The sequence below is a fragment of the Salmo salar genome, unplaced genomic scaffold, assembly GCF_965601325.2.
Source record: "Salmo salar unplaced genomic scaffold, fSalSal1 ptg000360l, whole genome shotgun sequence".
NCBI classification, from domain to species: Eukaryota; Metazoa; Chordata; class Actinopteri; order Salmoniformes; family Salmonidae; genus Salmo; species Salmo salar.
In genome coordinates this window covers 675,001-687,047 of record NW_027675360.1, presented here as the reverse complement: position 1 = coordinate 687,047, position 12,047 = coordinate 675,001, and the positions used below count along the sequence as shown (strand labels likewise).

Genomic DNA, 12,047 nt, shown 5'->3' with positions numbered 1-12,047 from the left:
ACTACAAGGTATCATGTTTGGTAGACAGGTCAGAGTTCATATCCTCAGTCAGACCAGTAGAAACTGGATCAGAAGCACTACACGGTATCATGTCTGGTGGACAGGTCAGAGTTCATATCCTCAGTCAGACCAGTAGAAACTGGATCAGAAGCACTACACGGTATCATGTCTGGTGGACAGGTCATAGTTCATATCCTTTTATGAAGAATTTTTTACGTTTATTCCCAAATATATATTAAGATGAACGCACTTATTGTAAATCTCTCTGGATAAGAGCATCTGCTAAATCAGGGGTTCTCAATCCGGGGTCTGTGGAGGTACTGCAGGGGTTCTCAATCCGGGGTCTGTGGAGGTACTGCAGGGGCTCCACGGCACCCTGACTGTACTCGTTGCAATGTAAGACTTTTCATAGAATTTTCACATGACACGACCACTTTGCCTACTATTAATTATTGCCTAATATAATGGAATGCATATTTTCTTTACCAATTATGATCGTTGTTACAATAAGAATTTTGACAATATTACCGTTATATCAACACACTCTTCACACCCGTTTAACAACTCTAAATAGCTTTAGCATAGTAGGCATCAAGTCCCTTGCCAATAATGTTGCCTACAACATTGCATACAATGTTCATTTTCATCGAACACATATTACGCCCGAGATGCCTTCAATTTGCCTAATTTATAGCCACGCCCAATTTAGGATTATTTTTTAACAACGTGATGTTGCGCTCCCAAAGGGATATCTTGAAATAACATGATGTAGATAATTAAATAATCAAAAGAAAAACGTGTTAATTTTACACTCAGAAAAGAAGGTTCCTTATAGAACCAAAAAGGCTTCTATCACTTCCTTAATATATGGAATCACTAAAAGTTATATATATTTTTGGGTTCAGTGAAGAAGAACCTCTAGAGTTCTGATCAACGAATGGTGATTGTTTTGAGGATGTGAACCCAGCAGCCCTCCAGTGGTCAGATCAAGTCTGCCTGTATTTTCCAGCGCACAGCCCGGGATTTGAACCAGCCACCTTTCAGCCACAGGTCCAACTCCTGCCACATCTCCAACTCCTTAGCTGCTGGGTGAAAACCTGAGTTTATCTTCAGAAATAAGCATGAGTTAATCTGCCAAAATGAAGACAAAATGCTAATGCTACAAAATGCTACGTACGGTGTGGAGACAAGCATATTGTCCGGTTACGCACAGAGTGGGCTGAGGTGCTCTTGGGGAATTAGTGACGGGCATTCCGGCTCTTTTGGCTCCCAAACGGAGGGTCTCCTCCAAATAGGATCGGACCTCCATTATGGCATCTGCTGAGAGATTCCTTCGTGCTGCATCCCCAGTTGCTCTCTCGTCAAACAGCATCCAAACAGCAGACGTTTGTGACACTACTGCTGGTGTTTCTGCTCCATCTGATCCCTCTTCTTCCTGTTGCCCTGGTGCCTGAGCCAGCTGACTGCTGGGGCTGTCCCTCCCTGCTGCGGAGGTTATTCTTTGAAGAGCCTCATCAATCGCTATGGCATCACTGAAGGCTAACTTCTTAAACCTGGGGTCAAGTGCAGCGTTTCTGATAGCACGTGATTATATTCCATTCTGTGGAACTTTCTGTCCATTGATGAACATAGGGTGTCCATCAACTCTGTCACATGTCCTGTGGTTACATTTGCTTCTCTCTAGTGGCTGGCTGTGATTCGCTGCAGACCCTTACACAGAAGTATCATTGTTGAGGTGGTCACATAGCTGAAAAGAGAGAGCAGTAACTTATTAGTTCAGCTTCATGTTTTGTCTACTGATACTACATTCTCATCTACTGCTCATATACATATATAATACTGGATTAAATAATGATGCAGTAATAACTGCTTCCTGTACCTCTCTCCACTGATCTCCACAGTGAACTGCTCAAAGGGTTCCAGGACATTGCACACCTCCTCCACCACCTCCCATGCCTCTGGGTCAGAGCATCAACAGGTGCATTGACAATGGCCAGGGTAGAGATGATGGCATCCTTTGACTCAAGAAACCGCTTCAACATATACAATGTTGAAGTCCACCTTGTAGTGCAGTCTTGTTTAGGCCTCAGCTCAGGCATCCCCGTCTGGCGTTGTGTAGACTTTAGTTTTTCAGCATCTACTGTGATCCTGTGAAAGTATTCCACAGCTGATTTCACTTTGTCCACAGTGGGCTTCATCACCTTCAGAGCATCTCTTACAATCAGGTTGATTGTGTGGGCAAGACATGGGTCCATTTTAAAATGTCATGGCTTTAGTTAAGTTGGCTGCATTGTTGCTAACACAACAGACCACTTTACCATCTACTTGCCATTCTCTGGCCACTCTCAACAGTTCTCTGAGGTGTGTCTGTCGCTGAACTCAAAGCAGTCCAGAAGACAGCTAGACATCGAAAAATCTTCAATGAAGTAACATGTAACCGACGTATGAAGTTGATGTCCAGCAGTCAGTGGTAAGGCAAACTGCAGTAGCTTTTTGGACTCTTTCCCGCAATGAAGCCTGTGTGCTCTTGTACAGTTGTGGAATAAGTGATTTTGAAAGGGTTTTCCTGCTTGGAATTGTGTACATTGGATTTAGACTATTGCTATAATTTCTAAAACTTCTGTCCTCCATGATCGAAAATGGCTGGAAATCGGTGGCAATCATTTTAGCCAATGCAACATCAATTTGCCAGACATAGACTTTGGCATAAACTGGTCCATAGAGGACTGCGTTGCTGTGGGCCATGGAGTAGGCATACTTGACTGAGTGGGTACATCTCCACGTGTGGAGGTGCTGGCTCCACCACTATCACTAGCAGGTCTACTTGACTGAGTGGATACATCTCCACGTGTTGAGGTGCTGGCTCCACCACTATCACTAGCAGGCCTACTGGACTGAATGGATACATCTCCACGTGTGGAGGTGCTGACTCCACCACTATCACTAGCAGGTCTACTGGACTGAGTGGATACATCTCCACGTGTGGAGGTGCTGGCTCCACCACTATCACTAGCAGGCCTGCTAGTTTCTCGAAGCTCCGCTACAGCTAGCTTCACAGTTGGCTCAGCCCTCCCTCACGCATCTTTGGTTCATTGGTTGACACTGCGTGTCTAATTGACAGGAACAACAAGTGAGGCTGTTAGTCTGAGCAGACAGAACGAATGTGTGTATGCTTGAGCATTTAGGCCAATATTATTTTGTCTTGTCACGGTCGTCGTAGGGATTGGACCAAGGTGCAGCGGGAATGTATATACTCATCTTCTTTTTATTAGGCAGGAAGAAGGAAAACCAAAACAAAACACACGTATACAAAAACAACGACGACGAACAGTCCTGTAAGGCATACAGCTATACACGGAACAACTACCCACAAATCCCATAGAAAAAACACCCCTCTTAATAAGTAGGACCTTCAATTAGAAGCAACGAGGATCAGCTGCTTCCAATTGAAGGTCAACCCCATTAACTAAACATAGAAATAGAAAGACTAGAACGAACATAGAAATAAACTAACAAGAACATACCCCAACAAAACCCGAAACACTCTAAACAAACACCCCCTGCCACAGTTTTTTGCCTTAAGAACCCTAAACCTAACAATTAATCAATCAAATGTATTTATAAAGCCCATTTTCATCAGCAGATGTCACAAAGTGCAAAACAGAAACACTAACCCTACGTATGACCTATTTTAGCCATAACTAAACTAATCTTCTAAAATGTCATTTGTGGTCTTATGCTGCCATCTATTAGAATTATTTAGCAACTGCAGTAGTGCTGAATAATGTGTAATTCCTTAATAAAGTAGTAATTACTCAGAATTACTAGTTAATTTTATAACTTACAAACATAAAATAACAACTTATACCATAACAAACAATTAAACTGACATAAACCAAAAACACCATACATTTAGTTAATTCAGTTAATTACCAAATTGAGCCTGTCGGTCACATTTGAGAGTGAGGCAGATATATAGCATTTTGCAAAAACAAACATGACTATTGTCTCTGAAATGGAACCATCAAGTGATAGATTTTAAACAAATCCCTGTCTGTGAAAGATGTAATGTTTGTCTCTGTTGTGTTGAAGACCAATCAAGCAGGAGAGACCAGCCTCCCCTGTACCCAGCTGTGTGTCCATGAAGAGTAACAAGTCCATGTATCAACCTCTATCCTTTAGAGAGGGAGACTTTTCTACTGAACAAAGGTAAGAAGAACTCATGGGTCATGGTCAGTGAGTTAAACAACACTGTCTCTAGTCATTTCTCCTCTCTGATTTTCCCATTTATTTTTGTTGTTTTCATAATTCATAGGCTAATCCTTTAGTCCATTTTCATAGTCCTAAAACAATATTAAACAAACACAACGTTCCCTCCCTGTGTGTGTGTGTGTGTGTGTGTGTGTGTGTGTGTGTGTGTGTGTGTGTGTGTGTGTGTGTGTGTGTGTGTGTGTGTGTGTGTGTGTGTGTGTGTGTGTGTGTGTGTGTGTGTGTGTGTGTGTGTGTCTCATGTTTCGTCCACAGAAACCAACAGGAGAGATCAGAGTCAGAGATTCTCAGTGGTCAGTCTTCCCAGAGTCATCAAACAGACCTGGACTCTATATTCAGTGTATGTGGTCCTGTTATGTACATTTGTTTTTTGTTGACCTCAAGTAAAGTTGATCTGTCAATTATTCATTAATGTGTTAATGAGAAAGCATTTATTCTCTTGCTTAACTTATTTACTTGATTTATTTTAGCTGCTTGAAGAGAAAATGATGACATTTGTGAAGAACGAGCTGAAGATATTCAAGGGGATTCTTAGTCCAGAACTCCCAGAAGGCTTTGAGAGTCAGAAGCAGGATGAGGAAGTGGTGGATGCTGAAGATGAGAAGCAGGAGAGCAGTGCCAGAGAGGGGGCTCTGAAGATCACACTGCACGTCCTGAGGAAAATGAACCAGAAGGAGCTTGCTGACACACTGGAGAAATGTAAGATCTGTCTGCCTCATGTTGAATGCTGTTTTATAACATTTAAAAGCTGTGGCTAAAGTACAGCTAAAGTAGCTGTGTAACTCAATGATATTGTAGCAGCCTTAACACAACACCTAGTGGCCTCATCAAGTAGCAGCAGGGATGTGTTGTGTTGATTAATTTAGAGAGACAGAGAGAGACAACATTAATTATACCATCAATAATACCAATAATAATATAATCAGTCACACCAGTCTGTAATGCATTATGAAAACATTTACACATTTATACAGTCAGTTAAGAGAATAAATGATTATAATTTAAAATGTTATAACAGTCCTACAATACTGTAGGCATTAAAACAGACATAATATTAATATCCTCTGTGCTATTTCTTCATTCAGATGAGCTTGCTGTGATTTGCCAACGTGAACTCAAATCTAATCTAAAGAAGAAGTTTCAATGTGTATTTGAGGGGATCGCTAAACAAGGAAACCCAACACTTCTCAATAAGATCTACACAGAGCTCTACATCACAGAGGGAGGAACAGGAGAGGTCAATAATGAACATGAGCTGAGACAGATTGAGACAACAACCAGGAAACAAGCAAGACCAGAGACTGCAGTCAAATGTAACGACATCTTCAAACCCTTAACTGGACAAGACAAACTTATCAGAACTGTGCTGACAAAGGGAGTCGCTGGCATTGGAAAAACAGTCTCTGTGCAGAAGTTCATTCTGGACTGGGCTGAAGGAAAAGCCAATCAGGATGTTCAATTTGTGTTTTCATTCCCTTTTCGGGAGCTGAATTTGATGAAAGGGGACAAACACACTTTGATTGAACTTCTCAATCACTTCTCAATGGAAACCAAACAATCAGGAATCTCCATCTACAACAAGTACAAAGTTCTGTTCATCTTTGATGGTCTGGATGAGTGCCGACTGCCCCTAGACTTCCAGAAGAACAAGATCTGTTGTGACGTCACAGAGTCAACCTCAGTGGATGTTCTGCTGACAAATCTCATCGAGGGAAATCTGCTTCCCTCTGCTCTCCTCTGGATAACTACCCGACCTGCAGCAGCCAATAAGATCCCTTCAGGGTGTGTTGACCAGGTGACAGAGGTACGAGGGTTCAATGACCCACAGAAGGAGGAGTACTTCAGGAAGAGATTCAGTGATGAGGACCTGGCCAGCAGAATCATCTCACACATAAAGACATCAAGGAGCCTCCACATCATGTGCCACATTCCAGTCTTCTGTTGGATTTCTGCAACAGTCCTTGAACACATGCTGAAACATAAGAGAGAAGAGATGCCCAAGACTCTGACTGAGATGTACACAGACCTTGTTGTGTTTCATACCAAACAGGAGAATGAAAAGTATCTTGGGAAAGAAGAGACAGGTCCACACTGGAATAAAGAGAGCATTCTGTCACTGGGAAAACTGGCTTTTCAACAGCTAGTGAAGGGCAATCTGATTTTCTATGAAGAAGACCTGAAAGAGGCTGGCATTGATGTCAATGAAGCCGCTGTGTACTCAGGATTGTGCACACAGCTCTTCAAAGAGGAACCTGGGCTGTACCAGGACAAGGTGTACTGCTTTGTTCATCTGAGCATTCAGGAGTTTCTGGCTGCTGTGTATGTGTTCCTCTCATTCATCAACAACAATGAGAATCTCATGGACAAACTGCAAACAAAGTCCAGTATCTTTTCTCTGCTGTACAGAGACAAGTCTGAAGTTTCTTTCTACAAGAGTGCTGTGGATAAAGCCTTACAAAGTGAGACGGGAAACCTGGACCTTTTCCTCCGCTTCCTTCTGGGCCTCTCACTGGAGTCCAATCAGAAGCACTTACGAGGTCTACTGACAAAGACAAGAAGCAGCTCACAGAGCCATGAAGAGACAGTAAAGTACATCAAAGAGAAGATCAGGGAGAATCCCTCTCCAGAGAGGTGCATCAATCTGTTCCACTGTCTGAATGAACTGAATGACCATTCTCTAGTGGAGGAGATCCAAAGCTACCTGAGATCAGGAAGTCTCTCAAAACCCAACCTGTCACCTGCACAGTGGTCAGCTCTGGTCTTTGTGTTGCTGACTTCAGAAAATGAGCTGGATGTGTTTGACCTGAAGAAATTCTCCAGATCAGAGGAAGGTCTTCTGAGGCTGCTGCCAGTGGTCAAAGCCTCCAGAGCTGCTCTGTGAGTACATAAAATTACATTTAAGAACTAATCATCGGGAAGAAATATTATGTTTAGAGAAAAATATGTATTATAATATGTATACAATATTATATTGAATAACATATTGAATCAGATATTCAATCTAGTAATACAATATGACCATACAATTCTAGGAGACAGAAGATGAATCTATATGTTGTTTGGGAATATGAACCAAATGCATCTTCCATTGTCCTTCTACGCTACTGGTGTTAAATTAACAGTGTGTTTGTGAAGTCATGATGATCTTGTTGCAGGCTGTCAGGCTGTGGAGTCACAGAGAAAGGCTGTGCTTCTCTGGTCTCAGCTCTGAAGTCAAATCCCTCACACCTGAGAGAGCTGGACCTGAGCAACAATGACCTGAAGGATTCAGGAGTGAAGCTGCTCTCTGCTGGACTGGAGGATCCACACTGTAAACTGGAGACTCTGAGGTCAGTATTCCTGTAGTTGGTCAACAAGTGATAACTGTTCACCAGATCCACATGTGTTTACCAGACACACATAGTCCACACCATATGTGTTTGGACAGTGAAGCTTACAGTTTTAAATTGGGTTGTGTTTTAGATTATATTTTTCCTAATAGTAAATTAATGGTGAATAATGTCCTGTCATTTTGGAGTCACTTCACTTGTGTTGTCAGTAAGAATAGAAGATGTTTCTGAACACTTCTACATTCATGTGGATGATACCATGATTATGAATAAACATGAATGAATCGTTAATGATGATGAATGAGCCTCTGTTATTGATAATGGTGAGAGGTTAGCATGTTTTGTTGTAGTCTCTGTTATTGGTAATGGTGAGAGGTTAGTATGTTTTGTTGTAGCCTCTGTTATTGGTAATGGTGAGAGGTTAGCATGTTTTGTTGTAGCCTATGTTATTGGTAATGGTGAGAGGTTAGCATGTTTTGTTGTATCCTCTGTTATTGGTAATGGTGAGAGGTTAGCATGTTTTGTTGTAGCCTCTGTTATTGGTAATGGTGAGAGGTTAGCATGTTTTGTTGTATCCTCTGTTATTGGTAATGGTGAGAGGTTAGCATGTTTTGTTGTAGCCTCTGTTATTGGTAATGGTGAGAGGTTAGCATGTTTTGTTGTAGTCTCTGTTATTGGTAATGGTGAGAGGTTAGCATGTTTTGTTGTAGTCTCTGTTATTGGTAATGGTGAGAGGTTAGCATGTTTTGTTGTATCCTCTGTTATTGGTAATGGTGAGAGGTTAGCATGTTTTGTTGTAGCCTCTGTTATTGGTAATGGTGAGAGGTTAGCATGTTTTGTTGTAGCCTATGTTATTGGTAATGGTGAGAGGTTAGCATGTTTTGTTGTATCCTCTGTTATTGGTAATGGTGAGAGGTTAGCATGTTTTGTTGTAGCCTCTGTTATTGGTAATGGTGAGAGGTTAGCATCTTTTGTTGTATCCTCTGTTATTGGTAATGGTGAGAGGTTAGCATGTTTTGTTGAAGCCTCTGTTATTGGTAATGGTGAGAGGTTAGCATGTTTTGTTGTATCCTCTGTTATTGGTAATGGTGAGAGGTTAGCATGTTTTGTTGTAGCCTCTGTTATTGGTAATGGTGAGAGGTTAGCATGTTTTGTTGTAGCCTCTGGTATTGGTAATGGTGAGAGGTTAGCATGTTTTGTTGTAGCCTCTGTTATTGGTAATGGTGAGAGGTTAGCATGTTTTGTTGTAGCCTCCGGTATTGGTAATGGTGAGAGGTTAGCATGTTTTGTTGTATTCTCTGTTATTGGTAATGGTGAGAGGTTAGCATGTTTTGTTGTAGCCTCTGTTATTGGTAATGGTGAGAGGTTAGCATGTTTTGTTGTAGCCTCTGTAACTCTCTCACTCATTATTATTCATGATCTTTCTCGATCATGGCAGTCACAAGCTTGATGTTGTCATTGCAGTCAAAGAATATGGGACCAAATACTAAACTTATGACTATTTTAATACACTAAGAGTTAATTGGTCAGAATACTTATGACTTATTCAAATAAGGGGACTAGCTACATAAAGTGCTTTTATTTTTCTAAATGGTGAAACAGATATGTATGAAAATATCCTCATATAAAAGGTGACATTATATACTTTCACCTCATATGCAACATTTGATCTGAAATCCAAAATGTTGGAGTTTAGAGCCACACTTAAAATGTTATCTTCACTGTCAAAATAGATATGGTGTGGACTGTATGCTCAATACAATCTAAATCTGATACCTCACTGTCTGTCTTTTGACTGATACTGCTTTTAAACTGGTCTGGTCAGTCTACTCAAATATTTGTACTATACATGTTTCTATCTGCAGGCAAAACTTTGATAATTTGTCATTTATAGTATGATACATTAATTTCTGAATAGATATGGCAGATTTCATGACTGATATATCTGAATATGTTGAAGAAATATACTGCCACTATTTTCACCACCAAAGAATAGCAGTGTGGTTTTAATATGATTTGACTCTTTGCAGGCTGTCAGGCTGTCTAGTCACAGAGGGAGGCTGTGCTTCTCTGATCTCAGCTCTGAAGTCAAACCCAACACAGTATTTGTTAACGGGTAACAGCGTAAACAGGGAAAGCTAAGTGTATCATTTTAATACAACCTGTCTGTCATTGTATTTCTTCTGTGTTGGCAGACTCACTGGCTGTAAACTCACAGACACATCCTGTGAAGTGTTGGCCTCAGTACTCAGTTCAAACCCTTCACACCTGAGAGAGCTGGACCTGAGTAACAATGACCTGAAGGATTCAGGAGTGGAGCTGCTCTCTGCTGTACTGGGGAATCCCCACTGTAAACTGGAGACTCTGAGGTCAGTATTCCTGTAGTTGGTCAACAAGTGATAACTGTTCACCAGATCCACATGTGTTTACCAGACACACATAGTCCACACCATATGTGTTTGGACAGTGAAGCTTACAGTTTTAAATTTGGTTGTGTTTTAGATTATATTTTTTCTAATAGTAACTTAATGGTGAATAATGTCCTGTCATTTTGGAGTCACTTCACTTGTATTGTCAGTAAGAAGAGCAGATGTTTCTGAACACTTCTACATTCATGTGGATGATACCATGATTATGAATAATCAGGAATGAATCGTGAATAATGAGGAATGTGCCTCTGTTATTGGTAATGGTGAGAGGTTAGCATGTTTTGTTGTAGCTTCTGTTATTGGTAATGGTGAGAGGTTAGCATGTTTTGTTGTAGCCTCTGTTATTGGTAATGGTGAGAGGTTAGCATGTTTTGTTGTAGCCTCTGTTATTGGTAATGGTGAGAGGTTAGCATGTTTTGTTGTAGCCTCTGTTATTGGTAATGGTGAGAGGTTAGCATGTTTTGTTGTATCCTCTGTTATTGGTAATGGTGAGAGGTTAGCATGTTTTGTTGTAGCCTCTGTTATTGGTAATGGTGAGAGGTTAGCATGTTTTGTTGTAGCCTCTGTTATTGGTAATGGTGAGAGGTTAGCATGTTTTGTTGTATCCTCTGTTATTGGTAATGGTGAGAGGTTAGCATGTTTTGTTGTAGCCTCTGTTATTGGTAATGGTGAGAGGTTAGCATGTTTTGTTGTAGCCTCTGTTATTGGTAATGGTGAGAGGTTAGCATGTTTTGTTGTAGCCTCTGTTATTGGTAATGGTGAGAGGTTAGCATGTTTTGTTGTATCCTCTGTTATTGGTAATGGTGAGAGGTTAGCATGTTTTGTTGTAGCCTCTGTTATTGGTAATGGTGAGAGGTTAGCATGTTTTGTTGTAGCCTCTGTTATTGGTAATGGTGAGAGGTTAGCATGTTTTGTTGTAGCCTCTGTAACTTTCTCACTCATTATTATTCATGATCTTTCTCAATCATGGCAGTCACAGGCTTGATGTAGTCATTGCAGTCAAAGAATATGGGACCAAATACAAAACTTTTGACTATTTTAATACACTATGAGTTAATTGGTCAGAAAACATATGACTTCTTTAAATAGGGGGACTAGATACATAAAGTGCTTTCATTTTTCTAAATGGTGAAACAGATATGTATGAAAATATCCTCAAATAAAAGGTGACATTATTTACTGTCACCTCATATGAAACATTTGATCTGAAATCCAAAATGTTGGAGTTTAGAGCCACATTTAAAATATTCTCTTCACTGTCAAAATAGATATGGTGTGGACTGTATACTCAATTCAATCTAAATCTGATACCTCACTGTCTGTCTTTTGACTGATACTGCTTTTAAACTGGTCTGATCAGTCTACTCAAATATTTGTACTATACATGTTTCTATCTGCAGGCAAAACTTTGATAATTTGTAATTTATAATATGATACATTAATTTATGAATATATATGTAAGGTTTCAGGACACTGATATCTGAATATGTTGAAAAATTATACTGCCACTATTTTCACCACTAAAGAATAGCAGTGTGATTTTAATATGATTTGACTCTTTGCAGGCTGTCAGGCTGTCTAGTCACAGAGGAAGGCTGTGCTTCTCTGGTCTCAGCTCTGAGGTCAAACCCCTCACACCTGAGAGAGCTGGACCTGAGCTACAATCACCCAGGAGACTCAGGAGTCAGACTGCTCTCTGCTGGACTGGAGGATCCACACTGCAGACTGGAGAAACTCAAGTATGTAGAGGGTTTATGTCAATGTTCATATCAGACATGTTGGACTTTTCAGGCTAGTTAATACAAACATTCTGACCACCACTTGGACAAGGTTATATGCTGACTGTGTGTGTGTGTGTGTGTGTGTGTGTGTGTGTGTGTGTGTGTGTGTGTGTGTGTGTGTGTGTGTGTGTGTGTGTGTGTGTGTGTGTCCAGTGCGAAACACACACAAATACACACACGCACACACAGGACAAATACACACACGCACACACACACACCCAAAGGACAAATACACACAC

At 40.7% G+C, this 12,047-nt stretch overlaps 1 protein-coding gene across 1 annotated transcript in view; it reads left to right on the top strand.

The window, feature by feature from the left end:
* Positions 1 to 5,354: 5,354 nt before the first annotated feature.
* Positions 5,355 to 12,047, top strand: part of LOC145875839 (NLR family CARD domain-containing protein 3-like) — a 9,438-nt gene continuing 2,745 nt past the window's right edge. Inside the window, exons 1-3 of the mRNA XM_082971646.1 lie at positions 5,355 to 7,146; positions 7,425 to 7,598; positions 11,593 to 11,766. Of these exons, the coding sequence (XP_082827772.1) occupies positions 5,765 to 7,146; positions 7,425 to 7,598; positions 11,593 to 11,766 (1,730 nt within the window). The 5' untranslated portion in view covers positions 5,355 to 5,764. The remainder of the gene's footprint in view (positions 7,147 to 7,424; positions 7,599 to 11,592; positions 11,767 to 12,047) is intronic.